A 20,870-nucleotide genomic window follows, 5' to 3' on the forward strand; every position below is an offset into this window, starting at 1 on the left:
TATTAAAACAGGGGCAAGCAAACTTTTCTCATGGGTAATTGTCAGGGGCCACATGCTCACTCTGGACCAAGCTGAAATAGTGTGTGGAGTCAGAGCAAAAAGCAGAGGAGGAAACCCCCACTTTCTTCCTCCCTGCCCAGCAGGCTCCCAGGGAAAGGACAGATCACTCTTCCCAGAGGTCTGAACTGATTGTTTACAGAAAGCTTTTGAAATTAGACTAATGGTCGTAAGTTGCCTAAAATACTGTTAATAATCCTAGCTTCCCTTCCCAGAGCTAGGTCAAGAGGACAATAGGGATGGGCTTCGAGCAATCTAACTCCCACAAAGTTGTGCGACATTGATCATCAGAAAGTGAGATTGCAAGGGTTTGATGGGTTCAGGGTTTGGAGTAAATACGGATGAGCTGGAGGAGTTTTGTCAGGGAAAAATTGTCTATTTAAGGTCTTCAGGAGCGATTATGGGAAGTGTAAGAATCATAAAAATGGGGGGGGGGGAATGTATAGCTTGGGGGCTTTAAGCTGTATTTATCCCTTTGACGTGTGTTGTTAGGATTGCTGATATATAGCGTGAGCCCATCAAGTGAAATGCCCTCAACTACTTTGAAACTGGTGGTCTTGGGGTTTCTTCTCCACAGGCACTAAGTTTGTGAGATTTCAAAAATGGATTTCTGAAAATGGATTTCTGAAAAGCACAAGTGCTTAATTTGCTGTATTTTATGTTCTGTGCAGAATATTGGAAGTGGCTCGGTGTTCTCAGCTCACTGATGTGGGGTTTACCACGCTGGCTCGGGTAAGCATCTGATCCTTTTTGTTTGCTTGTTCATAGACTTAAAGCAGCAAGTGGTGTCTTCCTTGTAGAAGACAGATGCTAAACACCCCATGCCCCATGCCATACCTGGCTCAGTACCATAAGCAAACTGGGAAAAGAGAAGAGTGGTTTGAGCAGTGAACTAAGAGGAGGTGATGTGTTGATTTGGCGCCCTTTTCTGTACATCCTATATAAGGCTTTATAAGTGAATGGGGATGGGCATGTGAAAAGAAATATGTAACTGCCACTGCCATAGCCAATTTGTCCCTGAGAGAACCTAAGGGCGAGGATGGAAGCAAAGTTCTGGATTGAACAGCCGTGGAAATGGAGGTTCAACAAGCACCAGAACCTGGCAGGACTGATGTCTGAAAGCACGCACCTCTTTAGACTTTTGCAATATGATAGCATCTTAAAAGCTTGGCTGTGGCTGAATGGAAGACAAAGCAACAATGTATTTTCTGTTGTTTAAGGAGTTGTGCTTCCATGCCCTTCTCCCAACTCACGGCAGCCATTCCCTACTTCCTTCCCTTGCAAAACCATCTTGTCCTCTGATCTCCATTATCTCTCCTGTCATTGAGTTTATGGGTGGGGCTTCGCATCAGCTCCAGCCAGCAAGACCATAGGTCAGGAATGGTGTGAGTTGTGGTCCAACAACATCTGTAGGGCTGAAGCATCCCCATCCCCGTTCTAGACCTTAAATTCAGAGATTATTGTGACACTCCCCAGAGTAATCCCATTGGTGGAAATGGGATTGGTCTGGAGTTAAACTACGTTGAGAAATCTGGTTGATGGGAGCATAATAAGCCATTTAAATAAGATAATTTCCATAGCTGCATAGTGTGTTCTTAACTACAGCGTTGGGATTGCTTTGGAGCCAAATCAGGGAGAGGGGAAGATAATACAGTGCACTTTCTCTACCAAGCAGAACTTGCTCCAGTGTGGCCAACACTAACGAGAGCATCGTAATGTAGTTGGATCCTCTTGCGATCATGGCTCTGATCGTGGAAGGAATGTTTCTTTTTAAGACATCTGTTGGCCTCATTTCTCCAGCAGCTTCCATTGGAGTGATCCCATTGAAGTAATTGGGACTAGTCTATAGCCATCTTACCTTGCGTTCAGAAGGAAGAATTCAATACATGTTTTTTTGAAAAAACGAATGCTTAATTTTGTGTGTGTGTTGCTTTGTTTTTTATTCTCCCCAGAATTGTCATGAGCTTGAAAAAATGGACCTGGAAGAGTGTGTTCAGGTATATGAAATATCTTCATTCCATTTCTTAGGGGTGGGTGTGGGTGTGCATGCATGTGCAGAATGTCATGGACGTAGACCATGACTCAGAGAATGCTGTAATTTGTTAAGATAAGCCTTTGCTTGAGATTGTTTATCCACATTCCAACAAGCAGGAAGTGTTTTGTGAATTGTGCTTTTCCTCTTTCTGTGCTCTTCCTATAATGCTCAGAAAGGAAGTTTGTTGATCCATCCCTGCATGGAAGCATTTTCACAAGAATGCTTTGGTGAGGGTCTTGGTCACTCATCCCCCCCCCCCCAAAGGAAAAGATGTTCTTGAACTTCCTATCACCATAATATTGAGACATAGTGGTATATAGTCTCACTAATCCTATCCACTTAGAATGGTATTGAATTCTAATCTCACTCATAATAGACCTATTGAAATTAATTTATAAGGCTAACTTAAGGTTCATTAATTTCAACAGGCCTACTCATAGTAGTGCTTAGTTGAAAACAGCCCTTTAGTTTGTAATAATAAAATCTGGTGGAACAAAATATTGCTGTAAGATGAGTGGCAGCTGCTCTAGCTCCGCCACCTCCTCTCTGCCCAGTAATAATTTTTTTAAAGTATCACAGGGCATCATTGTACTCAAAGTTTCCCTGCTCTACTTTATTGTCTGTTGCATGCAAGAAGAGGGGGACCTGGAGTGCAGTGACCTCACTTACTGCATATCGTCACAGGAGAGAGGAAGAGGTAGTGCAGAGGTGCTGCTTTTGGCAGTAGCCATATGGCTCCCATAACATCCAGCCTAGCGATTCTCAAACTTCTGTTTCCTCAGACTACTTGGAAATTGCTAAAGGTCTCAGTGGATCACTTGATGAACTTGTTTGGTTCTGTGAACCAAAGCACATGCACAACTCATGTTTTAATAACTGTAGGCTTTCATTTCTAATGTGATGTGCTTCTGAATTAAATATGAAACAAAGTAAATATATATATTTTTCTTCAGTGCCAGCATCCCAATGCAAACCGGCACAGTATCATGAAAATCAGAGGCCCTGCAGGGACCCCAGGTTCTTGTTTGCCAATTTGAAAGTCCATCCCTGGTCAAAACAGCTTTGCTCTCCTTCGGAAAAAAAAAATCAGTGAAGTGCAGGGCCAGACACAGATACAATTTTTCTGCAGGCCTCCTGAATGGAGCTTGCGGGCCGCAGTTTGAGAACTTCTGTATGTACCTGATGAGAGAGGGAATGTCTATATTAGGGATTCTAAAACTCAGGAAGCCTTCTGAAAACAGTTGACTCTGCCAGCAGCCATTTGCCTTTATCTGGAAGGCCTACCTCAAGCTTTGACATTATTCTGGTGTTAGTCCTGACCAAGAACTACTACAAGATAGGCTAGGCGATACCTTCTGAAACGTGTGTATCTTTGGATCTCTTCCAGATAACAGACAGCACATTAATCCAGCTCTCCATACATTGTCCACGGCTTCAGGTTTTGGTGAGTCTTCAAGAGTCCCCCCCCCCCCCATCATGGATTTTAACCACATTGTTAACTGCATTTCTAAATTATTTGCCAAGTCAGAAAAGAAAACGAGGTAGTCCCCTGAGATGTGGAATTCAGCGTATTGAAATGCATGAACCCCTAAATAATGTGCTCATATGCAAAGCTCTGTGAGATAGGTCATCTGTTGTTTAAGCTTTACGGATCTGGATAGGAAAAAGAACTGAGAATGACTTGCTCAAAACAATGTGGTAGAGCCAGAGTTTCAAATTTAGTGCTTTTCTCTCAGCTGCATAATTTTGGGTCATTAAAAAAGCTCCAAGTTGTGAGTGTGATTAAGAAAGCAACAGGATGTTTAAGAAGCAACTCCTGAGTGTTCTACCTTCTAGTCTGTCATTGGCATAATGGATCTGTGAACAGGACAGCAGCTTTGTCAACAAGACAGCCCAACTTTTAGAGCTGGTCTAGCATGGTAGCTAAGGTATTCAAGCCAGAAAGTTTCTTGATCTCAAATACTGCCTCAGCTAACCCCTTGAAACATGGTTCAACAATATCTGGGAGGTGGCTACTTCAGAGCAACTAACAGGGCTTAGGAGGGTCACAAAATGTGTTGTAAAGAGAGACACCTTTAATGAAACCCGGCCCCCCTTCTTTTCATATGCAAGGGAAATAGCAAACTTTCCCCACTAATTTTGCAACCATGTATGCGGAGAGCCTACATTGACCATTAATGGTTTAAGATTATGTAAAATGACGCTATGAATTCAATGCTATGTTTATTATTCTTTTTCTTGTGAACACTGTATTAAATTTTAGTTAATCAATAATAATAAAAAACACTCCCTCAGCTATGGATTTGCTAGGTGACCCTGAGCTAAACCACCATCTTTTGGCTTCTGTCCCTCTCTGTCTGCAATATAGATGCATAATAATAGGATTGTTGCAAGGTTTCGTGAGATAATTTGAGGTGCCTTGACCACTAATTAAACACTTTTCATTATTACAATACAAATAACACGGATTAGATATATATATGTGTGTGTGAAGGGAAAGGCGAATGCTAAATGAAGGCATAGCATGTTGGAGGTTTAGAAGAGAAGTAACTATACACACACAGCACAAAGCAAGTGAGCTTGGAGTGACTTGAAGAATCAGTTGGCCGGGGAGGGAGAACCTTGGGCCTGGGGGCCAAATGTGGCCCTCCAGACGTATCTGTCTGGCCCTTGGGACTCTCCCTAGGCTACACACCTCACTGGCGTTGCTTTTGCACCCCAAGTGTTTTTGCCTGACTAAAATGTGTCCCTGAAGTCTAATAATGCTGCCTCTTGCTTGTCTAGATGGAGCATAAAGAGGAGTGTGTGAGTTTGTGTAGAAACTAGCCTACTGTACAAAGGTAACATTTACATCCACTGCTCCTCCCACTTTTGCCTCTGGCCCCGCCCTCCACTGCCATGTGGCCCTCAGAAGGTTCCTCAGGAGAGAGTGGGGAAAGTTCCCCACCTCTGCAGTAGGCAATGGAGAGGGCTGAGGAAGCAGGGATTCAGAGAGAAGGGGAAGCTCTTCCCAGCAGCATGGCACATCATAGGTCGCTGGGGTTGGGGGCTCGTCTGATGAGGGAGAGCATCCATGAATCCAACAAATCTGTAAGCCCAGGTTTGGAATACTGTGGTCCAACAGTCCCAGATGTTGCTGGAGAATTTCTTCAGCTGAAGATAACTTAGGCATATATCAAGTTCGGTGCTGCCAGGCTGGGGTAGCTCCACCATCTTGAAATGACCTCATAATAACACCTTTGCAAATGCTGCCTGCTTCTTTCTCCTTTGCTTTCGCTTTGTTCCCTTTGTGGCGGCAGAGTTTATCGCACTGTGAGCTGATCACTGACGATGGTATTCGCCACCTGGGCAACGGTGCCTGCGCCCACGACCGCCTGGAGGTGATTGAGCTGGACAACTGCCCTTTGATTACAGACGCCTCCTTGGAGCACCTCAAGAGCTGCCACAGCCTGGAGAGGATAGAGTTGTACGACTGTCAACAGATTTCACGGGCTGGAATCAAGAGACTCAGGGTAAAAAAAAGGCATTTATTTAAGTAGGCACAAGTGCACGCTTGGCTAGTTCCTGGGCCTGTTTGACTCCTTTCAGAAGATGATGCTGGGGAAGCCCAGTGGGGTTTTATGTTAAATCCACACCACCTCCCTACCCCCTGCTAAGACTAAGGACATGCTGCCTAGTACATCAAAGTCTTAAGTTTGTTTTGAGGGGAGTGAGAAAGAACTTCACACATAGCCCTCTGTGGTGTCAATGTGGGAATTATCTGCAGGGTTTTGGGGGGAGCATTGACAACTGGGAACTTTCAACCAGGAAATTCCCCACATTAGAGAAGGCTGAGTCTGTCTCTCATTCACAATACGTAGCCTCTTTTCCGAGCCACTTTACTCAGTTCCTGTGCACCCTCAACTATTATGAGAGAACTTTAGTATTCACTCTTTCCAATGGCCAGACTGAGCAGGTCAAGAGTTGCAACTTCTGTGCCCCTTTATAACTCCTTGCCTAAACCCACAAATATATTCAGACATTCCTAATATTTAAGCTAAGAAATTTGGTTTTTCCTGGACGTAGAAATGATATATTTCTTTCTGGTGTAGTGGGGGGGCACACGATATACTCAGCCTCTTGTTGGACTGGAATAGGAAGAGGCAGATCCTAAGTGAGGCCTACAATATGTTAGAAGCCTATATAGAATTAAGGGGTTCCCTTCACTGGCCAGCAGAACAGTGGCGGGCTAGGAAGAAAACTGGCAAATGTTGATATGCCAGTTACAGGGTGGGGAAAAGGGTGGGAAGAATGAGGGGGAAACCAACACCTTCCCTGAAATGTCTCCCCGTTCCTTACGGAGATCTGCTTTGCAACTCATGAGCCCAGCGTCCTTCTGTGTGCAACCCGTGCTCTCCCCCACCTTTCTGATTTTTTTTTCTGAATGGGGAAATATATGTGTTTGTCTTTTCAGACCCACTTACCCAATATTAAAGTCCACGCCTACTTCGCACCCGTGACCCCACCACCATCTGTGGGGGGCAGCAGACAGCGCTTCTGCAGATGCTGCATCATCCTATGACGCGGGAGCCAATCTACCTTGTGCAAAACAAAAACTGAGTATTTAAATTACCCTTCTAGAAGTAACAGTGGACACCAGTATCTCCACACGACAAAAGTGATGCCGGTGGTCTCTCGTGAGGGCCTTTTGAAAAGAAAGCAAAGCAGGGGGAGCTGGTCGCAGAAGTTTCTTCCCGATTTTGCCCCATAAGCCACACACACAAAAACAAACACACTGCAGTATATACACCCACTCTCACCTACTTCTTCCAGCAAACTGAAGGACCTTGGAGTTTAGGAGCTGGATCAGTGGGCTCCTTCTCTCTCTCTCTCCCCCTTTTTTTCTCTTGTAGGTGGATTGGAATTATTATGAACCATTCCTACTGGGCATGCTCAGAAGAAATCATGGGGAGGTGGGTGGGAGAGAAAGTGGGGAGGTAGGGGATCATCACGCACATCTGAAGAACTGCTGTTGCTGGGGGGGCGGGAGGGGAGAGGGTCGTTCTTTTGACATTGGAAACAGCAAACTGGACATACCCTTCGATGCAAGTGTGGAAGCAGCGGTGATAACCAAGGAAGGGAACAAAATAAGACGTTGAATCTTCACCACCACTGTCCAGAGAGGAGGAAAACGTAAAACCTTTAAAAGCCCATGGTTATATTTTTTACTTTTTAAAAATCATCATCCTTGTGTTAGGGAATGTTGAAACAGCAGCCATTGTGAGACATTGATTCCTGCGCTTCTGTGCTTCCTCGTTTTCTGTGCCGGCACATCCACGGAGCATGCTCATGTTGAAGGTTCAGCGGTTTCTCTTCCATGTTTCCATAGCATTTGGCTCAGAGGCTTCCTAGATTGTTGTGACGATAAAGCTAGAAATCTGTAACGTCAGGTCTGATTTATTTTCTTTTGTTTTGTTTTTTTTTCTCTCTCTCTTCCTTCTTCAGTATCTCCAGGTTTTCAGGTTTTTTTTATTTATTTAAGAAAACCATTCTGAGATTGTATGAAATGACTGAACATAAAATATATGTTAAGCTATTTTCCTTTTTAAAAGGTGTATTTTACCACCAGGAGGCTAGGGCGAGCTTTGAAATCACAGCTGTGAAATGGGATGAAGTTCTGAAAGCAAAATTGCTTCTATAGAGAGTCTTCTCTAGGTTCTTTTAACCCATAACACAGTCCAAGTGGGGCTCATAGCATCCTGTGTGTTCAAAGGTAACCCCGTCGAAGAACAATGTGTAGCACAAATGGGAAATGGCACACAGCTGTGCTCTTCTATTTATTTGCCATAGTAATGCAATGGTATCATTAGAGCCACCTCTGAAAATCTGTCTTTATTTGATGTGGGGTTCTTGGCACCATCGCTAGACCTGTGTGTCTTCCCCTACAAATCAGTTACCACCCTGATAGGGAAGTTGGCCAGATTCTTCCACTTCAGCATTAAATAACTGTACGTTTTGTTTCTTCAAAAGCACCGGAGCCATTTTTTGATGCCTTGCAGGGCCAGGTTGGGTAGCCATTTTTATTTCTGGGTGGGTTTTTAAAGGTCTTGTGGGCAGAGGCACAGCACCAGATCAGTTTCCTCCAGTTTGAATGATTCCAGCATTTTGGTCGCCTGTTGCCCTTCCCATCACAAGTTGCCCTTCCCGCCTTAACAGTTCCCAAACACAGTTTTTCTTAATAGCACCTGCCGATTTGGCTGTTGTACAGAAAGCACAGGGGAACCCTTCATAATGAGAATTCTGTCCCAAGAAATCTGGCTTCCTTGCTGATGTACAATCCTTTGCTCTGCTTGTGAGCACATCCACATTTGCTAATGAGTGGTTTGTTTTGTTTTTTTTAATTAGCCTGTTGCTAGTCCACTTCTGATCTGCTGCTTTGTTTTCAACTGTGCTGGCTTCTGAATGTCCAAAGCATGGCTTGTAAAACAACTTTCCCACTGCACTTTGGTTGGATTCAAAAGCTCGATTGTCTAAGCCCGTAGAGTAGAAGATAGTTTCTTTTTTTAAAAAAAAGACCACCACGGTAACAGCAGTGCTCATGAGGATTTTTAAGGCAGATTGTGAGGCTTTGTAGGAAACGCATGCTCTGTTTCACTCTTGGCCTAAATGTTTTTAAGTGTCAGGGTCCCCATCCAAAGCAGGAACCCGGCACAAATTGCACAAATCGTATGAGCTGGTCTCAGAGATATAATGGGACGGGTGTCTGGCCCAGAGAGCATCCTAGGTGCTGGATGATGAGATTAGGTATTCACTAATTTTCTGTTGTCCCGCCAAGATCACAGACCTCAGACAATTGTAGCTATAATTGGGGAAGGGCCTGGAGAACAGCTCTGTTTTATGGAAATGGTCCTGTGAAATGTTCTCTGCATTTTCCCAAAGCAGTAATCACGATTTCTTTTGATTCCATAGGATTTGTATTTTCTCAGTACTCCCAGAGAAACATATTTACACAGCAATCTTTGGTTTCTCAAACACACCTGTGTTATATTTCCCAAACCCACCAATGGGGCTTTTCACAAGGCCTTCCAGCAGTTCAGACTGCTACCAAAGATCTGAAAAGGCGAAACCTGTTTTTAAAATAATGCATTTTCCCCTTCCTTCTTTCCTTCCTTCCTTCCTTCCCCCAAAATCTTTTTTAAAACTTTTGATCTTCTTTCTTCCACCCAGATATCTACTGATGATCCTTGTGAGTTTTGTGTCTTAAAAAAACCCCACACATTTTATGGACTCCAGCATAGAAATATGGTTGAAAGTCTTCCCCGCCCATCTATGATTCGTGCATCTCGTTTCTAAAACTTGGCAGCATAATTCCATCTTTCAAATTCCAAACATCATTGTGGCAATTGCTGACATTGTGGAAACAACTCACTGTTGCAATGTTACTGAACTTCCTGAACCAGCCTGGAGTGTGTGTTTGTTCGTGTGCGTGTGCTGCCAGCTTGCCAGTGTTCAGCACAGCTCTTGAAAGTAGAACCTTCCTCTAGGAATGGAAGGAGGGGAGTAAAGGCTTGAGTGCAGTCCACCCAACTTTATTCCAGTGCAAACTGCTTGAAACGAATGGGAATTGTAGAGCAGCAGTGCTTGCTGCATTGCATGCAGTGTATTTGCATTTGTTCGATCGTAAGTAGTGGTTCTCCCTAAGGGCTGCCTTTAATCTCATGCACGTCATGTTGTGGAAACCACTTACTCACAGTCGCACACCACTGAGGGGTGTCCGTGTGTGGGAATATTTCATTCATATGGACAGGTCTAGTTGCAGGATTGTTTTCACCAAATCCATCTCCAGATCGAAGCATTCAGCCTCCCCAACTAGGTGGAATAGCACCCCAGGGCAACTGTCTGCATGCCACTCTAAATGTGTGAAATGGACCTTAATTTGCCAGCAGTTCGTTTCCCAACATAGAGAAGTTGAGACCAAAGTGACGGTGCCGTGTTATTTTCAGGGGAAGGGCAGAACAGAAAGATAACTTGATTCATATCACTTGATTGAGAATTTTTAAAGCCAATAATCAAATCCTTCTCTTCCCCTCCACCCTTGTCAGTGTATTTATTAATAACATCAATAAACCACATTTTTCTAAGCTTGTCTTGTTAGAAGAATGGCTTCTGCATAGGATGAGAGCTCCCTGTGTTCTTGTCTTCTGGTGTTCACTCCTAGGTACTTCCTTTTATTACGCATTGAGACAGCTGTGTCTCTTGGGGAAGGGTAAATAAACATCGCCACCTTCGAAGAAGGCCGAGTTCCCCTTCACTGCAACCAGCAGTGCATGCTGATCCATAGAGCTGCAATGAGAGAGAGACCTGGGTTCCCATTTTTAATTGTGTGCACCCAGTGAGGTGTCAGCCACATGCCAGATTAGCTGCATAAATGCTCAGAAGGGGTTCCCTTTGTTTGTTAGATTGACCCTGAAGGCTTACAATGTAAAGCAGTTCCCCATGACATGTGCAGAATCCCCACTTTACTTGCACGAAACCTGCAAGTAAACAATGGCAGATTTAATTTTTCAAGCCTTCTGAGCTCAGCGAGTACAAAAAGCACAATAACTTCTTATTGAGCCAAGGCCCCCCAGAAGCAACCATACCCATCTGTTAGCATGGATGGCTTGATGCAAGAATTAGCTGTGATTGTCAAGAATGCCTTTTCAGAGGCAAATATAACAGATGTTGGGAATAAACAGAAGGGCCGTTGCCTCAGTGGGAGCATCTGGCTGCTGCTTTTTGGGACAGATTAATCGGATCATATTTTTATTATACATAATTTTGGAAGTAGTAATGTGTATTAACTCCCTGTGTATTAACTGACTGTTCGATACATACAGTGAGTTCTGGAAGTGCACTGTGTCATGAAAATGCCCCATTTTGTAAGGGACTCTATTTTTGTGATAAAATAATTGTCTGTCCTCCACTGCCTGGTTGCTGGTGATCAGTTGGGGTGGGGAAAGACAAGGGGCAGAGAGCTGCATTTGATAGTCAAATTGCTAGGATCAATGGGAAGGCTGAGTGTTGAAGAAACACAGCGAGAATTTAATAGCCTTGTGGCCAAAGTCTGTTCTAACCAGATGTGCCAAATCCATAATTACATGGAAGATGCCATTTTCTGTGCTCCCACAAATTCCAGCTACAGCAGCTTGCCCTGATTACCGAGTATATGAAGAGTGCTGTTGTCAGAAGGCCATTGCGATCACTCTTAATTTTTACTCTTTACCTTCCTCGCCTTTTGGAAATCATGAAAACTCCAGATGTCAAAACTTAACAGCCTTGCCATTGGCTTCTCCTGTACCTGAACCATATTAAGTTGTACACGGTGAAATCTACGTTTGTTGTAAGCCTTCTGCTGTATCCTGTTGCATATTATGACAAGCTTGAGACCAGAGTGAAGGCAACGGGAATGAAGTTAACATCTGCAACCAGGTTCTCTGAAGAACCTCAAGCTTTGGAGGAACGCTGGATCAACAGAATTCGTTAGATTTCAAGGTACAATAATCCAGCCACTGGTCACAATTCTGAAACCATTCCCACAGTGGCTATTACTATGAACTCCAGGCGGGTATTTGTTTCCCCTCTTTTAATCTGAATATGGTAGGCATGGCTGGCCCATGGTATTATGTGATTCGACAGGTGTTGGGGAGGGAATTGTATGACATGGTTGCTTACACAGTAATGTTCTGTTTTCAGAGAGAAGGAGCATAGTAAGAGCCCTTAATTTGTGATCTAATCTTTTGGTTACGTTTGGGATGATTAGCGTTCAGAAATAATTGTATTAGACATATTAAGGATGCTGCTGGTATTCCACAGGCTGGATGTTTGATAGTTAAATACTAAATTTCATTCGCACTGAGAACCCTACAGTAGAATTGATTGTACCACCCACTATCAGGAAACCTCTGGCACAGTAACTATAATGTGAACACTTTTTATTAAACAAACCCCATCATTCTTGGTGTGTTTAAAGGAATGTTGTGCTTTTCAAATTATTTTTAGGATTGCCCTCACATGTGACTCCTCCTAATTTCTTACTCAAAAATTTAAAAGAAACACAATTCCTGATCACTGCAGTGCAGTTCTTCTCACATTCCATGTGATGTTGAGCAGTTTTAAAAGCCAGCATATCTTCAAACGTTGTTTTAATTAACAAGGCCCTCCATTTCTTCATTAAAAATTATATTGGATGCCCAGGTTGGAACCTTGCCATTCAGCCCCCATAACTATAATACAGAGATATCTGTAAAATACTACTTTTATGATCCTGTAAACTGTGTTTTCACCTTTCCTGGACACTTGATTGTGAATATAATAATGTCAATTAACAAAAAGTAAAGCAAATATAAATATATATGTAGCTCAATCTTTTCTTTTTCTGTCCATGTTACAATATTGTGATTTTGGCTAAGTTTGTAATGTGGGGAAATGGTCACGAAAAGAAAAGAAAACATTTCCAAATTGCGACTGTGAAGGTTCCTGTGGTGAGAACTTTGTTTCTATGATTTGTCTTTGTTCCTGCGGCAGAATTTTTTGTGAACTTTAAGTAGGCCCAGAATAATAATCTGGAGATTTCGTTTGAGAGTCATTTTGTGAATAAGCCGTTATTATATATTTGATGGGAGCTGTAATACTAGTACTCTAGGTGGAATACTAAGTTTAAGGATTGTATCCATCCACCATGTACCATAGCGATTAGAGCTGTTGGCACAGGTGATCCTCGTTTTTGCACTGGGGGTTGCGTTCCGGACCTCCCCCCCCCCTCAAGCCTGCTCCACCCCTTTTTGTGACATCTTTATGACATTTTTGGGGTACTTCCGGGTTCAGCACCAAGCATGTGCGCACGATCATGTGTCATTTGGACGTGCCTAACTAGGTCATTGCCTGTATATGAGATGGTTTGCATAATCAAATGTGCCCATGCCGCCACTCAAAGCCCACTAAGACTGGAAACCACAATACTGTGTTTAAAAGACTTGTGTCTATGAGAACATAAAATGGTCCAGCATCCAGTTGCCATGGATGCCTGGAGGAAAGCTGCAAGCGACCTAAGCATAAACAAGAGTTCCCTCTTCTCTCCTGCCTCACCCCAGGTTTCAGCAACAGAAGCATTGGTGCCTCCATCCATGAAGGCAGAGCATAGTCATCATGGCTAGTAGCCATGTATAACTGTATCCTTCATGAATTCACCCAGTCTTTTTTCGAAGGGGTTACAGTGGAGTGATCCCAAGGAGCACTTTCACACCAAATTGTGCTCATAGCGTATTTTCACCTGGGACCTGCTCTCAGTCTCGGGTCCTTGGCAAGTTTGTGTCCTTATGATATGTGTGCTTAAAATAACTGGAGTGCGCACTTCAAATACAAGACTGGGAGATTGTAATGGTTCTTGTAACTGAGGCTATAAATCAGTTTAGTCAAGCTTGTGCACTCAGCAATGCCTTGCCAGGTTATTAGAAGATTTCTCGTATGTGGAAGGGGAGAAATTCCAGGTCACAAGTGTGGTTGCACAAGTACATTAAAAATAGTCACTATTGATTACTTTATAATTCTGTTACTGTTCCCCTATAGTGTGGAAGGATTAAAAACCATTAGAACACACACCCAGCTGGTAACAGATGGCAGTAAATCACAGCTGTTTTTTAATATAAAAAGGCATAGACAAATACATCAAAATACAAATAGATTTTTTTTTTTTAGATTGCAGTTAATATTAATACATGACAAATGCTTTAAGCAGTATAAAGGCATATACCTTTCTTGGAAAAAGACATTTGAAAGCTAGTGGTTTGGAATAGTTTGTGTTTCTGGTCTACAGATCAAGTGCAACATTGGAGTTCGTAACCATTGGCACAATCCTATGCAACTTTGTGAGTGAGCCCCATTGAATTCAGTGGGGCTTTCTTCCAGGTACGTATGTAGAATTGCAGCTTAAAGCTTCCGTTAGATTTTTATGAACCACCTCCTTTCAATGTTTGATTGGATTTCCTCCTTAATAAAACTGACACACAGAAATTGACATCCAGACTCCTGTAATTGGATAGCACCAGACAAACAAGCCTGGCTATTAAAGCGACCTCGCTATATCCTGAAAGTTAGAATACATACTGGAGGTCAAGCATTTGGTGTTTTAAGAAATGCGCCATTAACAGATTCTCATTCTGCCAAGTGTGCAGCTGTCCCACCCATCTTCTCCAGTTGTGATGATGATACATCTCTCCAGCTTGACATTCTGACTACAGATTGTCCTGCCCAGCAGAAACTCAGCGAACCAGTTTAACATGCATGCACACTAAAACTGTTGTCAAGCACTTTGGGGAAGGGGGTGGTGGTGTCTACTTCGCACATACAATTGGCCTCTGCTTGCAGGGGGCAAGCTGTTCAGTAGATTGTGCCCTGTGGTAAGTTGGGCTGTGAGCAGGAGCTGGAGAAGTTCTGAGCAAGCTACACTGGTAATCTCTGCCTTGTGGTACTGCTTGAAGATTAAAGATGTGCTTGTGCCTGAGAACTGATTAATTATACCACATAAATGATAGCAGTGTAAGCATTTAGATAGCTAGGAGACCTCTTACACTCCCAGCTAGATCCCTGGTGCCATCTGTGCAGTGGGCGTTGTCAGGAAGCTGTTGCTCCCAAGACCTCATGTCAGATGCAGGTCAGCCATTCTGAAAATGGTTATGTCGGGACAACATATTCCAAAAAACAGCCATATGTCTTTTGCAACAGTTCTGCTAACCAATTATTGACACCATGCTGGAACTTCAATACTGTAGCAAAAGCCTGTGAGGTTTGTTTTTTGGTTTTTTTTATTAAAAAAAAACCTTTTAATTTTATCCTATACAGCCTATACACAAATATATCTTCCTTGGATACTTTCTCACGTATAACTGACATCTCTGCTGCCTCCTTTATCAAGAAAAAACATGTTTGCTCATCCTGCTTGCTCATCAATTTGCTTCCCACCCTCTTATTGCAAATTTCAGATGCAAGATGGAAAGTTGTTTCTGTGTTCAGTTTCGATGCAGATTTCTGTTGCTACAAACAAAAGCCAGTTTGGTCCTTCGGCTCCAGATCTTGAAGAGTTCAGCCTTGCAAAATCTTGCATTCAATGAGATACAGTGAACTTGTGGTTTTTAGTAACTCTCTCTCTATATATATTATTATTATGCTTGCTTCTGCATCCGTTTGCTCCTCATCTTCTTGGAGGCCAGCGTCGTGTCATCTTCTAGAAGGTCCGGGTCTATTTTAGAACTAAGTGATAACCTTCTGTGTTCTGTGCTGTAGTGACACACAACACAAATTAGTCAATTTCCAAGTGTTTCTTACTCATCCAGTGAATGGGTGGCTTTCGTATATTTTCATACATACGGATCCAGGGGGTAAGAACTATTGGCTTGGGGGTTCTAGCTGCCACTCCAGGGAAGCTACCTGCACTTCTTGACTAGGCTAGACTGGGCTTGTTAGAGATCATTTCAAAGTGGGTGGTTTGGGGCCAACTCTGGCATTTTGTGAGCCCTTGTGCAAGATCCAGCAATGGGGTGTTCTGTGCCCTTGCCCAAGCAATTCAGCTAATACCAACTATTTGCCACCACCTTTTAAGTTTCTAACATGTGGAATGGCAAATTGAGGTGAGGAGTAGCTTGAAGGCGGCCGTCAAATTACTCCTTGTTTAAAACTATGATTTGAACTCAGATCCCTGTTCCTTTAATCACTAATGTCATATATTGTAAACCAAACTGAATATATAGCATTTTCCCCCCTGGGCTTACAGGGGACCACCTTCAAATGGGCTGCTCGCTTTAGGGTTCTTCTGCCCCCGCATTTCCAAAACACCTCATGTTGATTTTTCAGGGTGAGGAAGCCATGTTAGTCCACTACACCGAAAGAATAGGGAAGAACCTTTGAGAGACTAGCATTTATTGTGACAAAAGGATTTGTCCACTAAAACCCACTTAGAAAGAATTATCCTTAGTTGGAAAACACATCTGTCTATGCACAGAGACAAGATGATTTGCAAACTGAGTGCATGTGATACAGCACCCTTGTTGGACTAAATGAGTCTGACTCAGATCAGTGCCTGCATGGAAGACTGACTGAAAATCTGCCTTCATGGTGGAAGAAAGGCAGGAGAGAAACTGCTAAAAACAAAAATGCTAAAGAGACTTGTAGCTTCCTTTAAAGACTTAACAAATTAATGTGGCACAAGTTTTTGTGAACAATTGTCTTATGTGTCAGATTTTCACCAATTTCTCCTTATTCCTGTGTCTCCATGGTTTACCCCCCCCCTGCCATGTTTTCACAACAAATGATTTGTCTTGTAAGGTGGTGCCACAAGATTCTGCTCATTTTTACAGGGAAGCTCACCTACCTTTTGTTACAGCTGCTACAAAAGATGATTCGTCTGGAAGATTTCTGACCATCTGTGGCAGCCCAGGAGAGAACAACAAGGCAAGGTTAGAAGCTGGCCAGACCCCTAGGAGCAGGTTTAAAGTCAACTTGGAGATTCTGGGTTTGTGTAAGAAAAGCACCCCAGAGACCTCAGGCCGTCTGAGTGGCAGATGGCCATGATGTGTCAAAAGAGATAGCAGGCAAGCGTAAGACCCGGTGGCACTCTGAATACAACAGGTGCATGTGAGTGTACGTGCACAGACAGTGTTAGTTTTTGAAAATAGATTTATGCAAATTTAATCTGACTCGAGAGTTTAGTTTGAATGCTTAAGGGTTCTTAGATGGGGCTTGTAAAGTTTAGCACTGCTTCCGAACTTGGAGAGTTGGAGATGACCCTGAGGATCATCTAGTCTATCCCCTTGAAATACAGGAATATGCAGCTGTCCCTTACGGGGGATTGAACCCATAGCCTTGGCATTATCAGCGCCAGGCTCTAACCAACTAAGTTATCCAGCTGATCATAAGAATGTGGCTTATTCAGGTCTTCTGCACCAGACATTTGATGGTTGAAATATCTCCATCATCAACTCACCAGCCTCTGTCCTGCCTGCAAACTAATAATGTTAATGGAAGCACACTCTTTAAACAAAAAAAAAACAACACTCCTGTGTTGTAGCAACAGTGTTGGATACAGTAAAATGGTTTCATGTGGAGGGAAGTTCCATTTCTAAACATGCTCCAGGTTGCTGCAAGGTCAGTTGTAGCTCCCTGGTTCATACTTCTGAAATGCATTTTGGGGTTCCTGTGGCAAAACACTGGGCCAAGGCAGCTCTACAGCTTCTGGCCCCTTTCCGAAGGAGGCCATGGTATTAGGCTTGAAAATAAGGCTCATACCTGATCGTTGACAAGGATGTGAATTCCTGTCGGCCCCTGCCTGGAAACCTGCTGAATCTGGTTGGCTGGGAGGCTGAGCAGTTCTGCCAGTTTATTGGTCAGCTCGCTGGCGGTCAGCTCCTCCAGATACAATTCCTGGTACAGGGCTTTGGGGAAAAGAAAATGAAAAACCCACACTTTAAAACAAAGGGGATTGAAATTTGTGCCTCCAAAAACATGTTCAGGACAAACACAAACATCAAAATGTTAGTATTGCTGCCAGGGAGGGTGTGCAAGTCCTTTGTGGGATGTTTTAAAATGTCATTTACAGTGGTGCCTCGCAAAACGAAAAGAATCCGTTCCGCGAGTCTCTTCGTCTAGCGGTTTTTTCATCTTGCGAAGCAAGCCCATTGACGGATTAACACTATTAGCGGCTTTTAGCGGCTTATCGGCTTAGCAGATAAGCAGATAAGCGGTTTAGCGGCTTAGAAAAAGGGGGGGAGGGGAAAAAACCCCGCAGGAACTCGCAAGACATTTTCGTCTTGCGAAGCAAGCCCATAGGAAATTCGTTTTGCGAAGCGCCTCCAAAACGGAAAACCCTTTCGTCTAGCGGGTTTTTCGTCTTGAGAGGCATTCGTCTTGCGGGGCACCACTGTAAAAGCAAAGAGGTTTTTCTTGCCCGCTGGCAGGTGCGAATATATGGAGCCAGATAAAGGTCTCTAATTCTAAACTTGGGAAAGTAACACTGACTTACCAGACGCTTCATTTGGAGAGACATTCCCACTTGTTTCCACCTCCCTGGACACGTAAAGGATGAGCCGAGGGCGCACACACCTGAGGGGAGGCAAAGTTTTGTAGCCCACCAATACCTAGTAAGATGGCGTAGTGCAAAGATTGAGAATTTATGACCCTCTAGAAGTGAGGTCTCCCATCAAACCCAACCGACAGGGTTAATGCAGAGTAGCTTTCCCACTGCACTAAACACCATCCCCAGGGCTTTGCCCTGTAAGGGAAACCCATTAGTGTTTTAGCCACCCACACCTCTCTAAGGGGTGTTCCACAAGTGGGGCACCACCACAGAGAAGGCCCTGCTTCACGTTCCCATGCCACCAGCAGCATCCTGCCCTTGGGACCACCACCTAGTGTAACCCAGTGACATCACCCTCTATACTGGTCTAGATGGCAACTGCTGGTCACATCTTGGATGACATTTGCCCTAAGGGTTCCCTAGCTGGTGCCTGGCCCCGTAGATAATTTTGGATGCTGGAGGCACCTTAACAAATGGGATGATGCCCCATGCATCACCTGGAGCTCCTTGCAGATGCAAATTTAATGATAAAAAGGGCCTACCAGATTACAGCCCAGAGATTTCCCTTTAACCTTTGAAATGCAGCTAGGTGGTGAGTCAGTTGTGGTGCCTTCCACCTGCTCCTTTTGCTCCCATTCCCATTTCCCCACTTGCTCTTTGAGTCCTGCTTGCTTCAGCAGGCCAGAGAAGGTGGCCTTCTCTGATTCAACAAACATGAAGCTGGGTTGAATAATTGGCTAGACCGAGAATCATAGATGGTCCCTCGGGGTTCTTTCCACCCTCCCCCCTGCAGTGCAGCTGTCCGATGTGGGGATTGAACCTGCAACCTTGGCATTAGCAGCAGCACGAGCTAACCAACTAACGCAGACATAATCCTGATAGAGTTCAATGGGACTTTCTCCCAAGTAAGTGTGTCGAAGATTGCAGCCTGACCCTTTGTGTATGTTTTATCAACACTAAGCTACTTTGAGGACTTCTTTACAAAATGTAATAATAATATTCTTCCCTTACCTTTGCCCCCCCCTCCAATTTTAACTGAGGGGGAAATTAACATAATTCCATACCTGGCCTTTAGCGCATTTGAGAGTCTGATTCCATCTGCTGTTCCACAGATCTGCACAAGGTCCGTGCGTGAGAGCCTGAGCAAGTCAGCTCCTGCGGGAGGCAGTTAAAGAGAGGAATCTGTTGGCAAAATGGTCCCTGCTCAGAATTGGCCCTGAAGTTGTAAAATCCACGGTGCATCTTCCTGGGACAGCAGTGGGAGCAAAATAACTTGGAATCATAGAGTTGGAAGGGACCACAAAGAGTATGTAGTCCAACCCCTTGAAATTCAGAATCTTTCACCCATTGTGGGGCTTGAACCCACAACCCTGAGATTGAGAGTCTCATGCTCTACCAAATGAGCTTTTCTGGGCTCAAGACAGAGTTGGCCCAGTGTCAATTCTGATGCTTTTGTCCAGCCCATCACAGCTTCAGGAAGGCTCACTCCACAATGTGCCTTGGAGTTAATTTTCTCCACCCCTTAAAATATTTCCAGGGTGTCAGGGACTAGCACAGCCAATTAATTTGTGACTATATGATACCATCAATGTACCTGGCGCTTTACATTGTCACATAATCAGAGACAGGCGTCTGCCTTGCGGAGATTGCAATCTAAATCTCAGTTTGCTCTGCGGTGCATAGTGGTGGCTTTCTCTCTGAACTTTAAAAATGTGTGACAGAGAGATTTCTCCATGCCTTAAAAATACGTTTGTAGGGTGGGGGTTGTTCTGGTGGGAGACCAGAAAAGGGCACTTGTCGGGGGGGGGGGACAACATTTCAAGGGGGAGATGAGCTATGTGTTGGAAGAGGAAAAGCCTCACCTGTATAGCTGGCGAAAATCCGGGAGTAATTGGGGAACCTGTTTTTGTGCAACCATTGTTGGGTTTCCAAGATGGAAGCACTGGGGCTCAGGGCCTGAAAGGAAGAGTGGGAGAAACATGGAGAAACCAACATCAGCTACAACCCAGAGGGCCCTGGGGATCAGATACATCAAAGGCAGTATATAAATGCCCAAGTATAAGAACAATTGGAGTTTCTTGGCTTCCACACTTCGCTGGCTGATGCCAAAAGATTTGGTAGGAGCCTGCTAAACATTCAACAGTGCTGCTTCACCCATTCCAGGCAACCATCTATGATTGGATTCGAAGTGTCACTTCGATGTTTTAGGACTGAGCCCAGGAACCTTGAAGCCTTACCTAGAAGGTGGGGTTGCTGTAATGCCATCAACCCATATTATTTATTTAATTTATATCCTTCAACATCCCCTAGAGTCTGGATGACTTGCATGAATATTTAGGATTTCATTTAAAAAAATATTAAATGAAATTAAAAAAGACAAATTAAAATTTGTTGCGGGACAAATTATTGGCAGGAATTTGAAACAAGAACATCTTCAAATCTGTTCCCGAGAGCCTTTGTGTACAATCAGTTCAGAGGACGAGGTGTGGGCTGCAGGTGGCATGTTTCGAACTCAGTGCGGGGGGGGGGGTGGACAACCTTTGGGCTCTCTCCTCAGCTCCCGTTGGTGTTGCTTGGAAGAGCAACACCAACAAAAATGTTGACCTGGACAAGCCGGTGGCAATTATCCGGTGCTGTTGTGTGTGGTGTGTCCTTTCTCAAGCACAGTGACACAACATACATAGGCACTTTTTA

At 43.9% G+C, this 20,870-nt stretch overlaps 2 protein-coding genes across 9 annotated transcripts in view; one reads left to right on the top strand and one right to left on the bottom strand.

Annotated features, from left to right (window-relative positions):
* FBXL20 (F-box and leucine rich repeat protein 20) overlaps positions 1–10,212 on the top strand; it is a 65,284-nt gene extending 55,072 nt beyond the window's left edge. For all 3 annotated transcript variants that reach the window (XM_079948826.1, XM_079948825.1, XM_079948824.1), the window contains 5 exons: positions 729–789; positions 2,010–2,054; positions 3,480–3,536; positions 5,392–5,604; positions 6,546–10,212. In XM_079948826.1, coding sequence (XP_079804952.1) covers positions 729–789; positions 2,010–2,054; positions 3,480–3,536; positions 5,392–5,604; positions 6,546–6,653 — 484 coding nt within the window. In that variant the 3' untranslated portion in view covers positions 6,654–10,212. The remainder of the gene's footprint in view (positions 1–728; positions 790–2,009; positions 2,055–3,479; positions 3,537–5,391; positions 5,605–6,545) is intronic.
* A 3,228-nt stretch (positions 10,213–13,440) lies between these two features.
* LOC307200288 (transcription factor CP2-like protein 1) overlaps positions 13,441–20,870 on the bottom strand; it is a 31,363-nt gene continuing 23,933 nt past the window's right edge. For all 6 annotated transcript variants that reach the window (XM_079948788.1, XM_079948789.1, XM_079948790.1 and 3 more), the window contains 6 exons: positions 20,039–20,132; positions 19,241–19,331; positions 18,123–18,202; positions 17,390–17,535; positions 16,476–16,527; positions 13,441–15,385 (listed from right to left, as the gene is read on the bottom strand). In XM_079948788.1, the coding sequence (XP_079804914.1) occupies positions 15,348–15,385; positions 16,476–16,527; positions 17,390–17,535; positions 18,123–18,202; positions 19,241–19,331; positions 20,039–20,132 (501 nt within the window). In that variant the 3' untranslated portion in view covers positions 13,441–15,347. The remainder of the gene's footprint in view (positions 15,386–16,475; positions 16,528–17,389; positions 17,536–18,122; positions 18,203–19,240; positions 19,332–20,038; positions 20,133–20,870) is intronic.

This window comes from Podarcis cretensis, assembly GCF_951804945.1.
Source record: "Podarcis cretensis genome assembly, chromosome: 13".
In the NCBI taxonomy this organism is placed as follows: domain Eukaryota; kingdom Metazoa; phylum Chordata; class Lepidosauria; order Squamata; family Lacertidae; genus Podarcis; species Podarcis cretensis.